The following is a 23,933-nucleotide window of genomic DNA, read 5'->3' on the forward strand; positions in this document are numbered from 1 at the left end:
AACAGTGGTTGGTCTGCATGGCAGAGTTGTTCAATAGGTGACATCTTAGGTAGGTTCCATTGTCCCTTGAGAGTCACCCTAATAAAGTTTCATAGTTGTAGGTAGCTAAAGAAGTCCCTGTTAGGCAAGTGGTATTTCTGTTTCAGCTGATCAAAAGACATAAGAACTCCCTCCTCGTAACAATGTTCCAGAAGAGTGATCCCCTTATCAGACCATGGTCTAAAGTTACTATTCTGGAAAAACATAGGGATCAATCTATTGTTCCATAAAGGGGTTTTAGGGGAAAGGAATCCCTCTCGTCCGAACAGCTCATGCAGTTTGCACCATGCCAGGACAGAATGTATGATTAAAGGGTTGTCTGTGATGGTTTTTATAGATTTTCTGTCCCATTTGTAAAACAATTCTGCCCCAGTGTCATCATTTACCTCAAGCTTTTCAATGTTCAACCATGAGGGAGAGGGACCATTGTCAAACCTCTGAGCCAGAAACCTAGACTGTGCAGCCCAGTAGTACATTCTAAAATTGGGGAGGTTTAAGCCCCCTTGACTGTAATCAAGGGTCAGTTTATCGACCTGAAGGAAGACATTCTGAATAAACATATGGTCATCGAAGTTAGGAGCATAAATATTCAATAGGGTCCAAGACTCTGAAAACATATGCCCCTGCACCAAAACAAACCTGCCAGAGGGATCAGAGATGGTGTTGTTGACTCTGAAAACATATGCCCCTGCACTAAATCAAACCTGCCAGAGGGATCAGAGATGGTGTTGTTGACGCAGAAAGGGATGTGTCTACTTATCAAAATTACAGTTCCTCTTGCTTTGGAGTTGAAAGAGGATGCAAAAACTTGTCCTAACCATTCCCTCTTCAATTGCTTGTGTTCACTGGCTGTAAGATGTGTTTCTTGTAAAAACACAATGTCAGCCTTTAATTTCTTAAGGTATGTATAGACTCTTTTCCTTTTAATCGGGCTGTTAAGACCTTTTACGTTGAATGTGACATATTTTAGTGGATTAAGCATAGGTTGGGTTTCAAATATGTAATTGAATAGAAATCTATCATATGCAGATAATTAGGAAATGTTTCAACTTTGGTTTAAGCACAAAAGTGACCTATGTGTCTCTTTAGGAAGGAAACAATAAACATAGAACATTTTTAAAATCCCACCCACCCCGATTATCAGACTAAAACAACAATCCCAACAATCAAACATGAATACACTTGTAGAGATACGTTGCTGCTCGCTTTCCAGCTTGCTCTTACTAGCTAAACCTTGGCGGAAACTAAAACCTGCGAGCTCTCTAAGCTGTAGCGTTACCGTTATCTTGATCGTCCTTCTTGCCTCTCGGTTGGAGGTCCATGGCTCTTTGGGAAGGTAAGTACTTGATAATTTATCAGCCGATGTTAGAATATTGTTTCAACGTTGTTATTTAGGTAAAAATAGAATAACTTTGAAGAGCTCGGTTTGTCAAAGTCTGCTCAGCTCCGCGGCATCACGTGCTCCCGCTATACATTATTTTTGCCCATTTTATAAGAGATTCACCGAAATTGAAAAATCCAGGCATTTATAAATAAAATCCAGTCTTACCTTTTCAAATGCCTTTTCAAAATCCGCTGTAAATACCAGGCCTGGCTTCTTAGATGTTTCATGATCTATTATTTCTAGTAGTTGTCCTATATTATCTCCAATGTATCGTCCATGTAAAAAAACTGTCTGATCAGGATGAACAATACCTGGTAAAACCCTTTTTAATTATGAGTGCAACGCATTCCGCTAGTCTTTTTGCATCACAACATTGAAGTGTAAGGGGCCTCCAGTTTTTTTTTGGACTGGATTTTATATTTGCCATTTGGGTCTTGTTTTAATAATAGAGAAATCAGACCTTCCTTCCTGACTGACTGCCATTTCTATAGGAGTAGGTAAAACAATCTAACAATGGAGCTTTTAGTATAACAAAAAAAGGCTTGATATACATCTACCGGTATGCCATCAATCCCTGGGGATTTTCCAGACTGAAAGGAATTAATAGCCCCAGAAAGTTCTTCCTCTGTAATTTGGCCTTTGCACTGATCTTTCTGTACATTTCTTAATTTTCCATTTTTTATATTATTTGGAAAGAATTTCTTATCGTAATCTTCATTCAGTGGGAGAGGATGAGATGGAAAAGAGAACATCTGCCTAAAATATTTAGCTTCCTCCTTTAAAATATCATTAGGAGAATCATAGATGACGCCGTCTTCAGTAACGAGCTTCTGCAAATTATTTTTGTTAGCGTTCCTGTATTGGAGATTCAGGAAGAATTTTGTGCATTTTTCTCCATATTCCATCCAGTTTGCTTTATTTTTGTATTAGATTACATTAGATTGTTCCTCCAAGTTCATTTTGGTTTTCCTCTAACTTGTTTTGCATCTCTGTAGTATCGTTTTTATTGCTATCTACCTGTACTATTAGTTCATGGATTTTCCTTGTTAGTCTTGTCTCTTCAACCAGAAACAGCTTTTTAAATTATTGATGAATATTGAATTGAATGACCTCCGAAGGTACATTTAAAAGTATCCCAAACAATAAGGGGATTTGCTGGACCTATATTATACCTGTTTTAAAAATAAATTGTCTTCCAGTAAACTTTGATTACATTTCCAATATCCCCGTCCATGTGGAAAATCTATAATAGTTATGTGAATGCCAATTAGATGATGATCCGATCGCATTCTGTCTCCTCTTAAAACTTTTCACGTTTGATGAAAGAGGCAAGAAAGTAGTCAAGACGACTAGCTTAAGTCTCCTCCATGTAGGTCTGGATCTCACTAGGTCTGGATTTTTTAGTCTCCAAATCCACTATTTCTAATGTGTCCATAATATTTGTGATTTCCTTAAGGGCACGGTGATGAAAGTTTGTAGAGTGATTACCTTTACGGTCCGTTGAGGTACTTAACACTGTGTTATAGTCTCCTATCATAATGACATAATCATTTGTTGCCTGAAGTTCAGTAAATTGGTATGAATGTTTTCGAAGAAGTATGGAACATCCTGATTTGGACCATATAGGTTAATGAGCCAAATGTATTTTTCGTCCACTTTCATATTCAAAAAGATCCACCTTCCTTTCGAATCATTCCTGACTATTTGCACATTCAGATTTACCTTTTTGTTAATTAATATCATCACACCTTTTGAGTTCCTCTGTCCATGACAGAAAATTATTTCACCACCCCATTCCTTTATCCATGCAACTTCATCTAAGGATGTAGAGTGAGTTTCCTGTAAGCAGTATATGTTATATTCCTTTTCTTTTAGTCACGTAAAGACTGATCTTTTTTTATAATCTGCTAAACCATTACAATTATAACTGGCTATACTTATTTCACTCCTTACCATAACTAGATACTATTCTCGATTAATTATTGCAATAATGAAGCTCGTCGACGACCCACCTGTAGGTGATTTGTTGAGAGCCCAACAAGCGGATTTGAGCCACAGCATTTTATAGCAAAGTCCATCCTCCTGAATGTTCAAGACAAACAACAGATGTATGGAATGGGTCACACGGTTAGGATTTTCATGAAAGATACTAATAATTCACAGCAGACTGTATCTGCTGTAAAGACTGTTCTCATTGTGTAGAAACCAGGGTCTGGCCCCCAAAACAAAGTTCCTCATCATTATCCATACCCGACCCATCTCCACCCTGGTACCTCCCGGCACAAACAAAACAACAACCATTTGATGCAATAATAGTATTATTAACACAATCTTGTAATTTCTCCACGATATGTGTGTTTTTTTGTTTGTGTTAGTGTGTGTGTGTGCATGTGTGGGGGTAGGTGAAAAGCAAGAGCTGACTTTGCGTCTTTGTCTGTATAAATAAATTATTAAAATCTCAAAATAATTAAAGCTGAAATCGGTTATCAGCATCCTCCATTACGGCCCTGTGGGTCCTCCATGCGGGCTCAGTACGCACGCCAGTCTCTCTCCAGGCCCCCGCTCAGCATGGGGGCTGATACAGACCACAGAAGCTGAATCTTAAACACACACCCTGTCAGAACAAAGAAATAAACTTTGTCTCAATGTGGGACGGTTTGGGGTTGGAGGACACACACAAGGATGGTGAGACGTGCATAAGGAGGCTGATCTCTCTACCTTTCTCTATATTTCACTGTTCCTATGCTTTTTATTCTTCTCTGCTCATCTCTGCCATCCATCTCTCCCCATCTATTTTCACTCCCTGTTTCTAGCCCTTTTTCCTCTCTCTCTCTCTCTCTCTCGCTCCCTTTCTATCTCTTCTCCCTTGCTGTTTGTATTACTGTAACAGAATGTCTGTTAGTCATCTAAAACCCAGTTCCCCTTCTCTCTGTCTTTTCTCTCTCTCTCCATTCTTCTCTCTCTCCATTCCTCTCTTTCCATTCTTCTCTCTCTTTCCATTCTTCTCTCTCTTTCCATTCTTCTCTCTCTTTCCATTCTTCTCTCTTTCCATTCTTCTCTCTCTCCATTCTTCTCTCTCTCCATTCCTCTCTTTCCATTCTTCTCTCTCTTTCCATTCTTCTCTCTCTTTCCATTCTTCTCTCTCTTTCCATTCTTCTCTCTTTCCATTCTTCTCTCTCTCCATTCCTCTCTTTCCATTCTTCTCTCTCTTTCCATTCTTCTCTCTTTCCATTCTTCTCTCTCTCCATTCCTCTCTTTCCATTCTTCTCCCTCTCCATTCCTCCCTCTCCATTCCTCCCTCTCCATTCCTCCCTCACTCTCCCCCTATGTCTTGTTTGTTGATCATTAATGCCAGTGTGTGTGTGTGTGTGTGTGTCTGACCAGCTGTTTGGCGTCTGCTTGTTCATGTGACTGGTGTTGCTATCTTACACACACACACAGATACGCATGGGCATACATATACAGACACACACTTTCAGATTCTTTATACACAAAATCCTCTACTTGGTCTCTGTATGCCCCCGAGATAAACTTTGAAACACTCCATCTCTTAGTCAGTGGAAAAACTATCCCCTCCTCCACAGCACTGGCTGTTGATTGGGTGCTGACAGGCGGTTGGAGGTGATTGATTGCTCACTGGGCCAATGTTGGGAGTGGGTCTGTTGAGGTGCAGCGCGCTGGTGTGATTATAGATTTTAGTGTCACTCCTGATGCTCCAACTAATATACATCCAGGGAAGTACAGAGTCTGATATTGGGGTGGAGCCAGGTGTGCCCACAGATACAGTACCTCAGCAGAGCATAAAACACCCTGATGCAGCATTAGCAGTTGCACCAAACACCTAACAACTCAACTGACACCAATAAAGAACTTACCAGCGTAGGTAGAGGGCAGTGTGTAACTGGGTGTGTGTTATGTCTGGGTTGTCCTTCCTGTTGTTTAGTGTTTGGATGTCAAATCCAATTTTATTAGTCACATTCTTCATAAACGACAGGTGTAGACTAAAAGAGCAATGCGGACTTAGGGCCCTTCCCAACAATACAGAGAAAATAATAACACAAAGAATAAATACACAATGAGTAATGATAACTTGGCTATATACATGGGGTACCAGTACTGAGTCATGATAACTTGGCTATATACACGGGGTACCAGTACTGAGTCATGATAACTTGACTATATACATGGGGTACCAGTACTGAGTCATGATAACTTGACTATATACATGGGGTACCAGTACTGAGTCATGATAACTTGGCTATATACATGGGGTACCAGTACTGAGTCATGATAACTTGGCTATATACATGGGGTACCAGTACTGAGTCATGATAACTTGGCTATATACACGGGGTACCAGTACTGACTAACGATAACTTGACTATATACATGGGGTACCAGTACTGAGTCATGATAACTTGACTATATACATGGGGTACCAGTACTGAGTCATGATAACGTGGCTATATACATGGGGTACCAGTACTGAGTCATGATAACGTGGCTATATACACGGGGTACCAGTACTGAGTCATGATAACTTGGCTATATACATGGGGTACCAGTACTGAGTCATGATAACTTGGCTATATACACGGGGTACCAGTACTGAGTCATGATAACGTGGCTATATACATGGGGTACCAGTACTGAGTCCGGATAACTTGGCTATATACACGGGGTACCAGTACTGAGTCATGATAACTTGGCTATATACACCTGGTACCAGTACTGAGTCATGATAACTTGGCTATATACATGGGGTACCAGTACTGAGTCATGATAACTTGGCTATATACACAGGGTACCAGTACTGAGTCATGATAACTTGGCTATATACACAGGGTACCGGTACTGAGTCATGATAACTTGGCTATATACACAGGGTACCGGTACTGAGTCATGATAACTTGGCTATATACATGGGTTACCAGTGCTGAGTCATGATAACTTGGCTATATACACAGGTACCGGTGCTGAGTCATGATAACTTGGCTATATACATGGGTTACCAGTACTGAGTCATGATAACTTGGCTATATACACTGGGTACCAGTACTGAGTCATGATAACTTGGCTATATACACTGGGTACCAGTACTGAGTCATGATAACTTGGCTATATACACAGGGTCAGTACTGGTAAGTGCATGCTCTGAGTACGTGTCCTGGTAGTCCGCCTGGCCCCGCGGCTTTGTGAATGTTGGCCGGTTTAAAGGTCTTACTACGTCAGGGAGCCCACTCATTTGTCTCTCTTGAGCCGTTCCTCTTCCGTGTCCTGGGGATTATGGACTGGTCTGAAATGAGCAGTACATCAACAGCTGCCGACCCGTTGAAGGAGAGATCTTAATCTAAATTGAGGTTAGTAATCGAATCAAATCAAATCAAATGTATTTATATAGCCCTTCGTACATCAGCTGATATCTCAAAGTGCTGTACAGAAACCCAGCCTAAAACCCCAAACAGCAAGCAATGCAGGTGTAGAAGCACCTGATTGATGTCCAGAAAATGTTTTCAGTTATAGGAAATGATGGTGGAAATATTATATACAAAAATTATGAACTAAAATAAGTTAAGATCAGCTTAAAAAAACACAAAATAAAGAATTGGTCAGGAGCCGGTAAAATGGCAGCCATCCACTGCAGCGCTGTGTGTATAGCTCATATATCTCTGTCCCAGATTGGGGCTGCAGTATGTAACTCAATGGGGAATCTTAGAATCCCAGTTTTGCTGAGAAAGCATTCGTAGACTGACTGGCCCTTGTGTATTAGTCTCTCTCTCTCTTTCTGTTTCTCTCTCTTTCTGTTTCTCTCTCTTTCTGTTTCTCTCTTTTCCTGTTTCTCTCTTTTCCTGTTTCTCTCTCTTCCTGTTTCTCTCTCTCCCTGTTTCTCTCTTTTCCTATTTCTCTCTCTCTGTTTCTCTCTCTTTCTGTTTCTCTCTCTTTCTGTTTCTCTCTTTTCCTGTTTCTCTCTTTTCCTGTTTCTCTCTCTTCCTGTTTCTCTCTCTCCCTGTTTCTCTCTTTTCCTATTTCTCTCTCTCTGTTTCTCTCTCTTTCTGTTTCTCTCTTTTCCTGTTTCTCTCTTTTCCTGTCTCTCTTTTCCTGTTTCTCTCTTGTGGTAGAAAATTGGTTCAAATATGACACAATCAAGAACTTTGTGAAAATCAATAGGCTTTTAATAAAGAGGTATCGCAAGCCGGAGTGGTCCGCAGAACACACACCTTTTCCAGAGCCCTGGCTCCAGTATTTATCCTCATATTGCATATGAGCCCATCCCACATGCAAATGAAGTTACATTCCAATCCGTGCATCCTGCTTGTTCAGCTCAATAACGCCCATACCTGCTTTCCGTCAGATTATGATGACAAGACCCTTGCTTTGTTCCTGCACTTAGCTAAATGCATTCTTTTGTTTGTGTATTATCTAGGATCAGCAGACTATGTGTCTCCTCAGTTTCTAGCGTGTCCAGCTATACTAAAAATACTATACATTCCTCTATTTTACAGCCCTATGCTTTGGCTCTGCACTTAGCTCAATATGTTCCTTTGTATGTGTATCTTTATCTCAGAGCAACAGACTATGTGTCTCCTCTGTCATTCCATCTGCATCTCTACGTCCTAAAAATATGCGAACTATGTCTATTGGTCGTCAGTTAGTCATTTGACTGACCCCCTCCTTTGTATATCCCTCTGGCCTTGGTATGTCCAGCTATCCTGGCACCTATGTGTCACCTTCCCTTCATGTAGTCTGTTTTTAGTGTTCAGCTATTCTATACATCTTATGCATTTGTCTATGTGTTATATTTGCTCCCACACTCTCTTCCTGTTTCTCTCTCTTCCTGTTTCTCTCTTTTCCTGTTTCTCTCTCTTTCTGTTTCTCTCTTTTCCTGTTTCTCTCTCTTTCTGTTTCTCTCTCTTTCTGTTTCTCTCTCTTCCTGTTTCTCTCTCTTTCTGTTTCTCTCTCTTTCTGTTTCTCTCTCTTTCTGTTTCTCTCTCTTTCTGTTTCTCTCTCTTTCTGTTTCTCTCTCTTTCTGTTTCTCTCTCTTCCTGTTTCTCTCTCTTCCTGTTTGTCTCTCTTTCTGTTTCTCTCTCTTTCTGTTTCTCTCTCTTCCTGTTTGTCTCTCTTTTCCTGTTTGTCTCTCTTTCTGTTTCTCTCTCTTTCTGTTTCTCTCTCTTCCTGTTTCTCTCTCTTTCTGTTTCTCTCTCTTTCTGTTTCTCTCTCTTTCTGTTTCTCTCTCTTTTCCTGTTTCTCTCTCTTTCTGTTTCTCTCTCTTTCTGTTTCTCTCTCTTTCTGTTTCTCTCTCTTTCTGTTTCTCTCTCTTTCTGTTTCTCTCTCTTTCTGTTTCTCTCTCTTCCTGTTTCTCTCTCTTTCTGTTTCTCTCTCTTTCTGTTTCTCTCTCTTTCTGTTTCTCTCTCTTTCTGTTTCTCTCTCTTTCTGTTTCTCTCTCTTTTTTCCTGATTCTCTTTCACCCTGTCCCTTTCTTTTGTCTGCTTACTTTTCTGCTCATTCTCTCTCTTTCTCAAGTACAAACACATCCACGACATGCCCTTGAATGTTAAGAATGTTTTCAATTGTGTGTTTGTGTGATCGCGCACGTGTGTGTGTGTGTGTGTGTGTGCACGCTGGAAGTAATCCTCTATAAGTAGCAGCTGATAATTGTTGGTATGGATGCTCTGACGCTTTGAGACAATCCTGGAGATAACCAGAGAATACTGTCATTTCATTAACACTCTTCCGTCCCTTTAACCGACACAGAGCTCTGAATTCATATCTGTAATTGTCTAACTTTTCTCCTCTGTTTCCTCTTCTCTTCTCCCCAGTGATCTTCTGTCTTCAAAGTACATGGAGAGGCATATTTCAGAAAATGGGAAGGCTGTCATATTCAAAGTAAGAAACTGAGCCCCGTATGGAAATCTAGTCTCTGAATTAGAATGTTGTTTCAGAAATGAGATGGTTTGATGATAACCTGCTGATAGGGTGCACTACAGTTTTGTGTCATTAACTACCAATGGTTGATCCTTAAAACTCTTCATCTGGGATTAACAACATCCTCATAGCTCGCTGACCGTACTGTAATCTGGACATCCACTTCTCTGTGCCACGGCCAGATCATAGTTAAACAGATTATTAGGTTATTAGGTTTTTAGGTTATTAGGGGAATAATAATCCACACTTTACGGATTATTATCTCTTCGTATTGTTACTAGGGGATACTTTATTAGCCATCAACAGTCTTTACAGTGGCCAACTATGTAATAATGTTTATAAACAGCTGAGAAGCAGCAAGGTAGAATAACATTATTTCTGATGGTAAGTACTTACTACGACTGAGATGTTTTATTGTTCCAACTAGCTATCTGAAGAAGGATGCACTAACTAAGTAGCTCTGGATAAGAGTTTCTGCTAAATGACTACAATGTAAAAAAAAAAAAAAATGTTGGCCATGATTACAACAGCCCTGCAGCTTCCCTAGCTCTCTCTCTCTCTCTCTCTCTCTCTCTCTCTCTCTCTCTCTCTTCTCTCTCTCCCTTTTGTCTCTCTCTTTTGTCTCTCTTTCTCTCTCTCCATCCTTCTCTCACTGTCACACACAATCACACACACACACACACACACACACACACACACACACACACACACACACACACAGTGCAGTTTGCTGGGTGTTTCTTGCCTCTATGAGAACTGGAGCAGAAGGTTCAGAGGAGGGGAGGAAGATGGGTGCTGGATAGTAGAGCACAGCCCTGCTTATAAATAGCTCTCTCTTCCTATCTTCCTCTCTCTCTCGCTTTCTTTTTCTCTCTTCCTCTTGTTCTTCCCCTCTCTCACTCTCTCTCGCTCTTTCCCTCACACTCTCTCCCCCTTTCTCTCTCTCTCACTCTCTCCCTCTCCCCCATTGACTGAGAGTGATATCACAGGAGTACTTCCTCCCCAGAGAAGAAGTAGGAAGGAGAGGGGAACTCTAATGACAACAGAAGTAACAGTCATCTCATCCATAGATAGTGATATAGATAGACAGGCTTTGATGGTCATTGTCTCCCTTCACATTCCTCACTCCCTCTCTTTCCATCTCTTTCTCTCTCTCCCTCCTTCCTGACAGAGTTGTGGTAGAGAGAGAGTGTTGTGGTAGAGAGAGAGTGTGTTGTGGTAGAGAGAGAGTGTGTTGTGGTAGAGAGAGAGGGAGTCGTGGTAGAGAGAGAGAGTGTCGTGGTAGAGAGAGAGAGTGTTGTGGTAGAGAGGGAGAGTGTTGTGGTAGAGAGAGAGAGTGTTGTGGTAGAGAGAGAGAGAGTGTTGTGGTAGAGGGAGAGAGTGTTGTGGTAGAGGGAGAGTGTGTTGTGGTAGAGAGAGAGGGAGTCGTGGTAGAGAGAGAGGGAGTCGTGATAGAGAGAGAGGGAGTCGTGGTAGAGAGAGAGTGTTGTGGTAGAGAGAGGGGGAGTTGTGGTAGAGAGAGAGTGTTGTGGTAGAGAGAGAGTGTTGTGGTAGAGAGAGGGAGTCGTGGTAGAGAGAGAGGGAGTCGTGGTAGAGAGAGAGGGAGTCGTGATAGAGAGAGAGGGAGTCGTGGTAGAGAGAGAGTGTTGTGGTAGAGAGAGGGAGTCGTGGTAGAGAGAGAGGGAGTCGTGATAGAGAGAGAGGGAGTCGTGGTAGAGAGAGAGTGTTGTGGTAGAGAGAGGGAGTCGTGGTAGAGAGAGAGTGTTGTGGTAGAGAGAGAGTGTTGTGGTAGAGAGAGGGAGTCGTGGTAGAGAGAGAGGGAGTCGTGGTAGAGAGAGAGGGAGTCGTGATAGAGAGAGAGGGAGTCGTGGTAGAGAGAGGGAGTCGTGGTAGAGAGAGGGAGTGGTAGAGAGAGGGAGTCGTGGTAGAGAGAGAGGGAGTCGTGGTAGAGAGAGAGGGAGTCGTGGTAGAGAGAGAGAGGGAGTCGTGGTAGAGAGAGAGGGAGTCGTGGTAGAGAGAGAGGGAGTCGTGGTAGAGAGAGAGGTAGAGAGAGAGGGAGTCGTGGTAGAGAGAGAGGGAGTCGTGGTAGAGAGAGAGGGAGTCGTGGTAGAGAGACAGAGTGTTGTGGTAGAGAGAGAGGGAGTCGTGGTAGAGAGACAGAGTGTTGTGGTAGAGAGAGAGGGAGTCGTGGTAGAGAGAGGGAGTCGTGGTAGAGAGAGGGAGTCGTGGTAGAGAGAGAGGGAGTCGTGGTAGAGAGAGAGGGAGTCATGGTAGAGAGACAGAGTGTTGTGGTAGAGAGAGAGGGAGTCGTGGTATGCAGTGGGGCAGTGCAGAGCTGCCTCCCTGTGTTCAGCCCAGGGGAGGGTGTAGTGCAGGAATTGATCCAGTGATAAAAGCTGTTTTCCTTCTGAGAGGCCGGCTTCCTGTCTAATGGTAGTTAGACCAGGAGAAATAGACCAGGAAGAGACAGCACTTAGACATCATACAAATCTATATGAATAAATATGGCTTTATGTACCACACGCACATGCAGCCTAACGCAGCAGAATGGGCCTAAGCACTCTGTGGTTTAAAAAAGCCTGAGAGATGGAGAGAGAGACATCGAGGGGGAGGGAGAGCGACATCGAGGGGGTCGATCATTGCTGTGGCTTCCTGTCAGTAGATGATCTGATGAGAGAAACAAGAGGAAGGTTAAGATAGGATAGAGGGATGAGAGGAGGAGTAGTGAGTAGTAGAATATCTCCCTCTCAGATCATTAAACGTGTTCAAGGGATGCATGTGACCTGGTTGAGCCCCCAGAGCATTTCCGTGCACCTGAGATAGCATCTTCAAATCTGTATACGCGACCAATCAACTTTGATTCTGTCGAACGTATTAGTATTCACAGACACCCCTTGGTCTATGTGAGCATAAACTCTGTGATAGATTACTTCAGTCTCGGGATCTAAGGGTGAATGCTCTGTGATTGATTGCTCTGGATTCATCTCCTTATGAAATGCTCAGTGATAGATTGCTCTTTCTTCAGAGTGTGCAGCAGTGTGTACAGTATGTAAAGTATGTGTATATTGTGTGGTCAGGACAATGACCATGTCCAGAAAGAAAACAGGCACTCGTGTTGATCTGTAAGGATATGTGTTTAAACTGATGGTAGTAGCTCCACCTTTCAACACATTGCTGACATCTTTGGTTGTTTCTGGGTAGGAGGTTGGATTGGCTCTAAAGTTACCGTCCTCTTTGTCACTGACAGTTGTGTTAATCTATCTCTCTCCCCCTCTCTCTCTCTCTCTCTTTCTCTATCTCTCTCTTTCTATCCCTCTCTCCCTCTCTCTCTCTCTCCCTCTCTCTATTTTTCTCTTTCTCTTACTCTCTCCCTCTCTTTCTATCTCTCTCTCCCTCTCTATCTCTCTCTCTCTCTTTATCTCTCTCTCTCTCTCTCTCTCTCTCTCTCTCTCTCTCTTTCAGGGAGGAGAACATTGTTACTACCAGGGGATAGTGCGGGACATCCCTGAATCCTTCGTGGCCCTCTCCACCTGCCACGGCCTGCAGTGAGTATTCTGTGTGTGTTTTCCTCGGATCAGTATTTCCTTCCCCCTGTGTCCCAGTCTCAGGCCTAAGTAGCAATTATCCCATTTAGGCATTATGCCAGTATAATTATTGCAGATTAGCTGATCTCTCTCTCTCTCTCTCTGTTGTGTGTGTGTGTGTGTCTGTTGTCCAGTCATGACATGCAAAGGCCGCCACTCAGAGCCAGTATCCTTTACGATGTGTTGATCCCAAGGCTCTTACAGGGAGCTGAATTGAACACCAGGGAGCACCATTTGGGTAGCTTGATGCTACCAACCACCTCAACATACACCTACAGTCATACTTTATTTATGTTTCTGTTCACACATAAACACCTCTCTCTTCCTCTTCCCCCCTCTCTCTCTCTCTCTTTCCCCCCAACTCTCTCTCTCTCTCTCTCTCTCTCTCTCCCCATCTGCTCTCTCCATCCTCTCTTTCTCTGTGTTTCTCTCTCTATGTCTCTGTGTCTCTGTCTTTCTCTCTCCATCCTCTCTCTCTCTCCATCCTCTCTCTCTCTCCATCCTCTCTGTCTCTCTCTCTCTCTCCATTCTCTCTCTCTCCTCCCTGCAGCATTGTCCTGTGGGACGTCTCTGTTTCTCAGGCTGGTATTTTTAGTTGTTCTCTAAAGCAGCGCTTTCTCTGAGAGAGAGGTGGGTCAGCTGGAGAAAGCCCTGCAGGGAGGTGTGTGTGTTGTATGTATGTTTATGTGTGTGACTGTATTGGGATATATCTGACAGTATCGGGTGTCTCGAATGCAGAGGAAACACACACACACAGAAGAAACACACACCTGCAGTGTCACACACCTGCAGTGTCACACACCTGCAGTGTCACACACCTGTGTCAGTCAGAGACACACCTCTTCTAAATACATGAGAGAGAGAGAGACGCACCTCTTCTAAATACGAGAGAGAGAGAGAGAGAGAGAGAGAGAGAGAGAGAGAGAGAGAGAGAGAGAGAGAGAGAGAGAGAGAGAGAGAGAGAGAGAGAGAGAGAGAGAGAGAGAGAGAGAGAGAGAGAGAGAGAGAGAGAGAGAGAGAGAGAGAGAGAGAGAGAGAGAGAGAGAGAGAGAGACTCACTCTCTTATGCTGGGTCAGGTCTCTACCACAATGTACATCCTGCCTTGCCTTCACACACACACACACCCTGTCGTGCTGTAATATAATATTAACAGCTGAAGTATGATTGGGACTCAATTGAATGTACTTGTCCCAGTGTCCATCAGGCTCTAAACCACAATGTGGCTCAGAGAAAACTGTTCTTCTAAACCAGATATACGCTCTGCCGTCGGGGGTACACTCTGCCGTCGGGGGTACGCTCTGCCGTCGGGGGTACGCTCTGCCGTCGGGGGTACGCTCTGCCGTCGGGGTACGCTCTGCCGTCGGGGGTACGCTCTGCCGTCTGGGGTACGCTCTGCCGTCGGGGTACGCTCTGCCGTCTGGGGTACGCTCTGCCGTCTGGGGTACGCTCTGCCGTCTGGGGTACGCTCTGCCGTCTGGGGTACGCTCTGCCGTCTGGGGTACGCTCTGCCGTCGGGGGTACGCTCTGCCGTCGGGGTACGCTCTGCCCTCTGGGGTACGCTCTGCCGTCGGGGGTACGCTCTGCCCGGGGGTACGCTCTGCAGTCGGGGTACGCTCTGCCGTCGGGGTACGCTCTTCCGTCGGGGTACGCTCTGCCGTCGGGGTACGCTCTGCCGTCTGGGGTACGCTCTGCCGTCTGGGGTACGCTCTGCCGTCGGGGGTACGCTCTGCCGTCGGGGGTACGCTCTGCCGTCGGGGTACGCTCTGCCCTCTGGGGTACGCTCTGCCCTCTGGGGTACGCTCTGCCGTCGGGGTACGCGCTCTGCCGTCGGGGGTACGCTCTGCAGTCGGGGTACGCTCTGCCGTCGGGGTACGCTCTTCCGTCGGGGGTACGCTCTGCCGTCGGGGGTACGCTCTGCCGGGGGTACGCTCTGCCGTCTGGGGTACGCTCTGCCGTCGGGGTACGCTCTGCCGTCGGGGGTACGCTCTGCCGTCGGGGTACGCTCTGCCTGGGGTACGCTCTGCCGTCGGGGTACGCTCTGCCGTCTGGGGTACGCTCTGCCGTCTGGGGTACGCTCTGCCGTCGGGGTACGCTCTGCCGTCGGGGTACGCTCTGCCGTCGGGGGTACGCTCTGCCGTCGGGGGTACGCTCTGCTGTCGGGGGTACGCCAAATGAAAGTGTAATTCACATTTAAAATTTTAAAAAGTCAAACAGTACATTTATATTTTCCAACGGGGCTATACATAGCCTTGTTTCACTGACAAAAATAAAATTCTACCATCTAGTGTTCAGTGAAATAACAACACAATGTCAAAAACAGGTAGCCTAGTCAAATAATTAACATCCAATCATGTTAACTGTTACTCTCTCGCGCAAAACCTTCACTCTTGCGCAGACATTTAGAACGAAACATGACAATTTGAAAAATAAGCCATGGAAGTATTTGGAGCGAGAATAAAGATGACTTTTGAGTAATAAGACATGTATAAAAGCAACAGATACCATTAATAACAAGGGCTAGAAATTCCACGTTTCAAGATTGCTTCGATCACGTTGACTGGGATATGTTCCGAATAGCCTCAGACAACAACATTGATGTATACGCTGACTCGGTGAGCGAGTTTATTAGCAAGTGCATCGGTGATGTTGTACCCACTGTGACTATTAAAACCTTCAATAACTATTATTATACTATCAACTATTATTCTGACATTTGAAATTCTTAAAATAAAGTGGTGATCCTAACTGACCGAAGACAGGGAATTTTTACTTGGATTAAATGTCAGGAATTGTGAAAAACTGAGTTTAAATGTATTTGGCTAAGGTGTATATAAACTTCCGACTTCAACAGTATAAAGATAAATAAATATAAATACAGAAAACAATTAAAAAGTAAACAGAAGTAATTTGAACCCAGTCTGGCACAAAGAGAAGATTCATATGGGAGACAAGCCTACAGTATAGACAATCTATATACACACATGCCATTTACCACATAGAAGCTAAATATTTGTACATGTCACGCCCTGACCTTAGAGATCCTTATGATTCTCTATGTTTGGTTAGGTCAGGGTGTGACTCGGGTGGGAAAGTCTATGTTTTCTATTTCTTTGTTTGTGGCCGAGTGTGGTTCCCAATCAGAGACAGCTGTCTATCATTGTCTCTGATTGGGGATCATATATAAGTTGTCATTTTCCTTTTGGGTTTTGTGGGATCTTGTTTTCTGTTTAGTATTTGAGCCTGACAGAACTGTGCGCTTTCGTTTTTTGTCTTTGTTATTTTGTTTGGTGTCATCAATAAAAATACGATGTACGCCTACCACGCTGCGCTTTGGTCTCCTACAAACGAGAGCCGTTACAGTACAATTTAATTATAGGTAGCCCTTTTTCTTTTATTCCAGGCTTTATCTAAATATTCTGCAAACGGAAATACACAATGGACAAAAAACTATTTCACTTTCTCCTCATCACTCAGCCACATAATTCCAGGGAATATCTGATGAGCAAGCATATATCGTGGTAGAAAGGGCAATAGAGGATAAAATGAGTTTCATTCTTTTTTCTTCGAGGTCACAATAGTTACATCTTCTTTTCTTTTCCATTTCACCACAATACCGACCTGTTTCAATACGCAGAGGCAATATCCCTGATCTTACCTGTGCACATAGCGATCTCTTGCTTTTAGGTAGGTTATACATAATATATCTCTCACACACAAATTCACCCTTAATCAAACAAAAGGTTCTCAATTTGGGTTTATGATTCATCTTGTATTGTTAGTTAGTAGTGTTGGTTACTAGTGTTAGTTAGTAGTGTTGTTTAGTAGTGTTAGTTACTAGTAGTGGTGTTGATTAGTAATGTTAGTAGTGTTGGTTATTAGTGTTGGTTACTAGTGTTAGTAGTGTTGGTTATTAGTGTTAGTAGTGTTGGTTAGTAGTGTTGGTTACTAGTGTTAGTAGTGTTGGTTAGTATTGTTGGTTAGTAGTGTTGGTTAGAAGTGTTGGTTACTAGTGTTAGTAGTGTTGATTAGTAGTGTTAGTAGTGTTAGTTACTAGTGGTAGTGTTGGTTTGTAGTGTTGGTTAGTAGTGTTGGTTAGTAGTGTTGGTTACTAGTGTTAGTAGTGTTGGTTAGTAATGTTGGTTAGTAGTGTTGGTTAGTAGTGTTGGTTACTAGTGTTAGTAGTGTTGGTTAGTAGTGTTAGTAGTGTTAGTTACTAGTGGTAGTGTTGGTTTGTAGTGTTGGTTTGTAGTGTTGGTTAGTAGTGTTGGTTACTAGTGTTAGTAGTGTTGGTTAGTAGTGTTGGTTACTAGTGTTGGCTAGTAGTGTTAGTAGTGTTGGTTAGTAGTGTTAGTTACTAGTGGTAGTGTTGGTTAGAAGTGTTGGTTACTAGTGTTAGTCGTGTTGGTTAGTAGTGTTAGTAGTGTTGGTTAGTAGTGTTGGTTACTAGTGTTGGCTAGTAGTGTTAGTAGTGTTAGTAGTGTTGGTTAGTAGTGTTAGTAATGTTAGTTATTAGTGTTGGTTAGTAGTGTTATTTACTAGTGTAAGTAGTGTTGGTTACTAGTGTTGGTTAGTAGTGTTAGTCATGGAGAGGAGGCTCATTTACAACAGACCTGCAGTGTACCAGTATAAACATGTACCAGTATAAACTATCCATAAACATGTACCAGTATAAACTATCCATAGACATAAACATGTACCAGTATAAACCATCCATATACATGTACCAGTATAAACATGTACCCGTATAAACTATCCATGGACATGTACCAGTATAAACTATCCATAAACATGTACCAGGAGAAACTAGCCATAGACATAAACATGTACCAGTATAAACCATCCATAGACATGTACCAGTATAAACATGTACCAGTATGAACTATCCATGGACATGTACCAGTATAAACACGTACCGGTATAAACATGTACCAGTATAAACTATCCATGGACATGTACCAGTATAAACACGTACCGGTATAAACATGTACCAGTATAAACCATCCATAGACATGTACCAGTATAAACCATCCATAGACATGTACCAGTATAAACCATCCATAGACATGTACCAGTATAAACCATCCATAGACATGTACCAGTATAAACATGTACCGGTATAAACATGTACCAGTATAAACCATCCATAGACATGTACCAGTATAAACCATCCATAGACATGTACCAGTATAAACCATCCATATACATGTACCAGTATAAACATGTGCCAGTATAAACCATTCATGGACATGTACCAGTATAAACACGTACCGGTATAAACATGTACCAGTATAAACCATCCATAGACATGTACCAGTATAAACATGTACCAGTATAAACCATCCATAGACATGTACCAGTATAAACCATCCATAGACATGTACCAGTATAAACCATCCATATACATGTACCAGTATAAACATGTGCCAGTATAAACCATCCATAGACATGTACCAGTATAAACCATCAATAGACATGTACCAGTATAAACCATCCATAGACATGTACCAGTATAAACCATCCATAGACACCTATCCCTCTTAGTGCCGTTACAGACACACACAGTCCTCATCAGTTACTGTAGAGAAGAGAGAGAGAGTGCTGGCATCCATCTTGTTTACGTCTGCAATGGCTGGCGGTCATATTGATCTCTCTTTTTCTCTCTCTCTGTCAGTGGGATGTTCTTTGATGGGAATCACACCTACATGATCGAGCCTGGAGGAAAGGACCGCGTCAGCGTGAGTACCTCGGCTAAGCCTGGCCTTGGCCATCCATTCATACATGCGCATGCACGCATGTACGCACTCACACACACTGTGTAATGGTAGTCGTCTCGACTGAATGGGACTAGAAGCTCTTGCAGAACGGACCGTGAATGCAGATCACAAAGCAGACTACCCTTACGTTACACATCCCATAATTAACATTGACTTCAGAGTAGAGAGATGATCCACTAGGACAGAGCAGAGTTGACCGGCCAGTTAGTTAATGAGGAATAGAGAGTGATAAAATTAAGCAATAAGACACAAGTGGGTGTGGTATATGGCCAATATACCACGACTAAGGAATGTTCTTAGGCACGACGCATCGCGGAGTACAGCCTGGATACAGCCCTTAGCCGTGGTATATTGACCATATACCACAAACCCCTGAGGTGCCTTATTGCTATTATAAACTGGTTATCAATGTAATTACATCAGTAAAAATACATGTTTTGTCATACCCGTGCAATACGGTCTGATATACCACGGCTGTCAGCCAATCAGCATTCAGGACTCTAACCACCCAGTTTATAATACAGTATATGTTTGTATTTATGAGGGAGAGCTGATGGTTTAAAGCAACATCTGTCGCCCTGAGAGAAAAGACCAAGCTCTGATTCTGATGTGTTGATGTGAGAGACACTTTATCTTCTGTGTCTGTGTTTAGGGTGGAGGTAATCAGGAAGGGAAGAAGGTATATTTGTTTGTGTACAGTGTGTGTGCAGTGTTTCCCCTAGGATTCTTTTCAGAAGTGGCGGCAAGGGTAGGAGGGATGAATTACTACTAGCGTTAGCGCAATGACATGCTAGCTGTTCCCATAGACATCCAGTCATTGAGCCAACAACTATCAATTTAAAAATGCATCTTGGCAGAAATATATAAATAAATAATGTGTGTGCGTGCGTGTCTGTATGTGTGTGCTCGTGCATGTCTATGTGTGTGTGTGTGTCTGTATTTGTGTGTGTCTGTGTGTATGTATGAGTGTGTGTGTGCGTGTGTGTCTGTATTTGTGTGTGTGTGAGCGAGCAAAAGTGCCCATGCTGGTTTGTGTGTGTATGTATTTCAGGCATATAGAGCCGCCTTCTTAAAATGCATATCCATCTGACAGGTTTACCACCTTATGGTGGAGAGGAGAGGGGAGAGAGAGAGGGGAGAGAGAGAGGAGAGAGGGGAGAGAGAGAGGAGAGAGGGGAGAGAGGGGAGAGAGGAGAGGGGAGAGAGAGAGGAGAGGGGAGAGAGAGAGAGGAGAGGAGAGGGGGGAGAGAGAGAGAGAGAGGGGAGAGAGAGAGAAAGAGAGGGGGAGAGCGTAAAATGAGAAGAAGGACATGAAATGAGTCAGGGAGAAGGAGGGAAGAATAGAGAAAAAGGGAGAGAGGAATGGACATAGACAGTGGGAGTGAGGGAGAGAGGAATGGACATGAGACAGTGGGAGTGAGGGAGAGAGGATTGGACAGAGACAGTGGGAGTGGGAGAGAGGATTGGACAGAGACAGTGGGAGTGAGGGAGAGAGGAATGGACAGAGACAGTGGGAGTGGGAGAGAGGAATAGACAGAGACAGTGGGAGTGAGGGAGAGAGGAATAGACAGAGACAGTGGGAGTGAGGGAGAATGGGGGGGTGAGAGAGAAACAGAAATGAACAACACTGGGACCCTGTGGCTTTGTGGCATCTGTTTTAGCAGCCTCCTTCATCATTCCCTCCCTATCTCCCTTTCCTCCTCCCCTCCTTCTCTCCCTCTGTCATTCCTCTGTAGTCTTCCTGGAGGGACTGAATTATTGAAGCAAGGAGTGAGTAGGAAAATTGCACTCCAAGATCTCTTAACTCAGAAAATCTCTGCAGCGCTCTGCTAGACACACACACGCAGTGTGGCATCTATAAGTTGTTCGCTAGTTAGCCGTTAGCATCCTGGCTCCAGGAAAAGGCCATGCTGTGCTACTGTCAAGCCCAGTGTCGGCTGTTAGGTTCTGCGCCTGCCTTCTTGGGGCTACTCTCTCTCTCTCTCTCTCTCTGACAGTCTGCTTGGTGTGCAGTTCATTATAAGAGGCTTGTCACACAGACACACAGATGCCTGCTGGAAAGATCAAGTAGTGGCCTCCCTGCCCTGCATGCCAAGTTTGATACTCACACACAGACAGACACACACACACACACACACACACACGCACACGCACACGCACACGCACACACACACAGCTGTACTTGCATCCTCTCTGCAGTGTTCTGTTTGTACACCCCATTGGTTTTAAAGTTTATTTTTAGCGTTTTCCTTCACCCTGCTTCAGTGTGTGTGTGTGTGTGTGTGTGTGTGTGTGTGTGTGTGTGTGTGTGTGTGTGTGTGTGTGTGTGTGTGTGTGTGTGTGTGTGTGTGTGTGTGTGTGTGTGTGTGTGTGTGTGTGTGTGTGTGTGTGTGCGTGTGCGTGTGTGCGTGCGTGCGTGCGTGCGTGCGTGCGTGCGTGCGTGCGTGCGTGCGTGTGTGTGTGCGTGCGTGGCGGCATAACTCCTGTCTGCCATATGGCTAATCCATCTGCCCTCCTTCGACCTGGACAGAACCACCAAGCCAGGCAGCAGGATGGCAGCCGAGAGGAACCAGAACCAGGGAGCCAGGCAGTAGGAAGGCAGCAAAGAGGAATCAGGGAGCCAGGCAGCAGGAAGGCAGCCAAGAGGAACCAGAACCAGGGATCCAGGCAGTAGGAAGGCAGCCAAGAGTAACCAGAACCAGGGAGCCAAGAGTAACCAGAACCAGGGAGCTAGGCAGTAGGAAGGCAGCCAAGAGGAACCAGAACCAGGGAGCCAGGCGTCAGGAAGGCAGCCAAGAGGAGCCAAAACCAGGGAGCCAAGAGTAACCAGAAGCAGGGAGCTAGCCAGTAGGAAGGCAGCCAAGAGGAGCCAAAACCAGGGAGCCAGGCAGCAGGAAGGCAGCCAAGAGGAGCCAGAACCAGGGAGCCAGCCAGTAGGAAGGGAGCCAAGAGGGACCAGAACCAGGGAGCCAGGCAGCAGGAAGGCAGCCAAGAGGGACCAGAACCAGGGAGCCAGGCAGCAGGAAGGGAGCCAAGAGGGACCAGAACTAGGGAGTCAGGTAGCAGAAAGGGAGCCAAGAGGGACCAGAACCAGGGAGCCAAGATGAACCAGAGAGCCAGGCAGCAGGAAGGGAGCCAAGATGAACCAGAACCAGGGAGCCAGGCAGCAGAAAGGGAGCCAAAAGGGACCAGAACCAGGGAGCCAAGATAAACCAGAACCAGGGAGCCAGGGAGCAGGAAGGGAGCCAAGAGGAACCATAACCAGGGAGCCAGGCAGCAGGAAGGGGGCCAAGATGAACCAGAACCAGGGAGCCAGGCAGCAGGAAGGGAGCCAAGAGGAACCAGGGAGCCAGGCAGCAGGAAGGGAACCAAGAGGCTGACTAACATGGCTCTATGTGGGCAGGATGTTGGGACTGGGATTCTGGGATCGGTTCTCTGCAAGATGCTGCTGCTTTAGCAAAATCTGTGTGTGCGTGATTGCGTGTGTGTTTGTTTGTGTGTGTGTGTGTGTGTAGGAGGGAGTTTATGCTGACTTGTCTTTGTACAGAACACCATATGTCTGGGTTGTGCCACCCCCTGCCCTGCCCCCACCTGCACCACCCTGCACTGCCTGTCTCAATAAAAGATGGATGTTATTATAGGGAATGTGAATTAAAGCTTCAGGTTTGGGCATTCCTCTCCTTTGCATAAAAATATGATTAACAGAATGTATAGAGCACAGAGCACATAGAAAGGTTGTGGTGATCAGCATCACAGAATGTAACATTCCAAAAACAGCCCTTCCTGGATGGTGGATTGGCTAGTTTACAAAGAACCAGTCGTCTCAATGGGGATGCTCAGTGGATTCCCTCGCTGTACCCAGGACTTCCCAGACTACCCAGTCCCTCAGGCTGTGCTGGGGATAGGGCTGATTGGGGAGTGGTGGGGGATGGGGCTTGATGGAGACATGGTGGTGTGGGGGGGGTGAAGCTGATAGCCTATGAATGTGCAGGCTTGGAGGGGAGGGTAGTGGTGGTGAGGGGGGTTCAGGACTAGGGGGATCCTTTGTGGCCTTTAGCCAAGCCCCTTCATGCACTCTAATGCAACACACACACAAACACAGGACGAATCCTTGGAACTCCTAAGCCTGCATGAAAGGGGTGCTGCCCCTCCCACCCCCCACTCTATATTAATTCATCTGAGATACGGTCTCACCCAGCAACCTAGGCCACGCCCTGTTCTTTTGTCCAAGGACATCTGAGCTCATCTGTGTGAGACCCTAATCCTACTCACGACACACACCCCATGGCTGCCTGTGTATGTGTGTGTGTGTATATGTGTGTGTTTGTAGGCCGTTGTCCCCCCAAACTGCTATCCTACCTTACCAAAAAGGGATTCATCAGGAAACAAAGGCAATTGGACAAGAGAACATTATACGGGATTCATTTGAGATTACTGTTTCTTAAAGTCAAAGTTCAAAGTCCAAACATTAACCAGCATATTCATGTGTACAAAACATTATTCTACATAGCTCACATATTCTGAAATGAAACCGCATATTAATATATACACATGTATCATGAAACAGAATAATAAAGAACAGACATGATACAGATTAAACTGTCAGTTCTGTTCTGTATAGAAATCTACCATCACATTGACATGAACTGCAGCATTTAAGTGGTGCGATCCACCACTAATCACATTGGCAACATGAAAGAGTGAGATTAAACAGAGTACTGGTTGGTGTGAAGACTGTCTGTGGGATGATGAGAGATGGTGTCTTTTCCTTAGGGGGTTTTGTGACACACATCAAAGACTGTAACTCAATGGAGAGAGCTCACTCATCAAAGACTGTATATGATGATAGAGTTAGCTCACTGCCTGGTTGTTTCTGCCTGCACTGATGTGGAGGAAGCTGTTCTCTATGGACAAAGGCTGAGTTGGTTTAGGCCTCCCTGCGTGTGAGTGCTCCCAAGAGGTCTGGACCTTTATGGCAGACCTTCAGAGCATGGTTGCTGGTTCAAGCCCATTTAAATAGTACTGGTGTAGTTTGTTCATACTGTGTTCTATTCAGGCCCGTCCCTAAAGGAAACACCATGTTATCTGTGGCAGGAACTAACTCCCTCAGGTTGGAAGAAACCTACTCTCAACTCGTCATTGTCTTTGCTACCAGAATGTGAACTATAGTCTTGTCTCTGCTCTTCATGCTGCTTCAGTCCTTACCAGAACAATATGTCTGTCTTGGT

The 23,933-nt window shown here is 44.5% G+C and overlaps 1 protein-coding gene across 4 annotated transcripts in view; it reads left to right on the forward strand.

The window, feature by feature from the left end:
* Nucleotides 1–23,933, forward strand: part of LOC112235368 (disintegrin and metalloproteinase domain-containing protein 22-like) — a 153,811-nt gene that overhangs the window by 48,815 nt on the left and 81,063 nt on the right. For all 4 annotated transcript variants that reach the window (XM_042319285.1, XM_042319287.1, XM_042319288.1 and 1 more), the window contains exons 5-7: nucleotides 9,241–9,307; nucleotides 12,809–12,891; nucleotides 18,603–18,666. In XM_042319285.1, coding sequence (XP_042175219.1) covers nucleotides 9,241–9,307; nucleotides 12,809–12,891; nucleotides 18,603–18,666 — 214 coding nt within the window. The remainder of the gene's footprint in view (nucleotides 1–9,240; nucleotides 9,308–12,808; nucleotides 12,892–18,602; nucleotides 18,667–23,933) is intronic.

The sequence above is a fragment of the Oncorhynchus tshawytscha genome, unplaced genomic scaffold (assembly GCF_018296145.1).
Source record: "Oncorhynchus tshawytscha isolate Ot180627B unplaced genomic scaffold, Otsh_v2.0 Un_scaffold_17_pilon_pilon, whole genome shotgun sequence".
NCBI classification, from domain to species: Eukaryota; Metazoa; Chordata; class Actinopteri; order Salmoniformes; family Salmonidae; genus Oncorhynchus; species Oncorhynchus tshawytscha.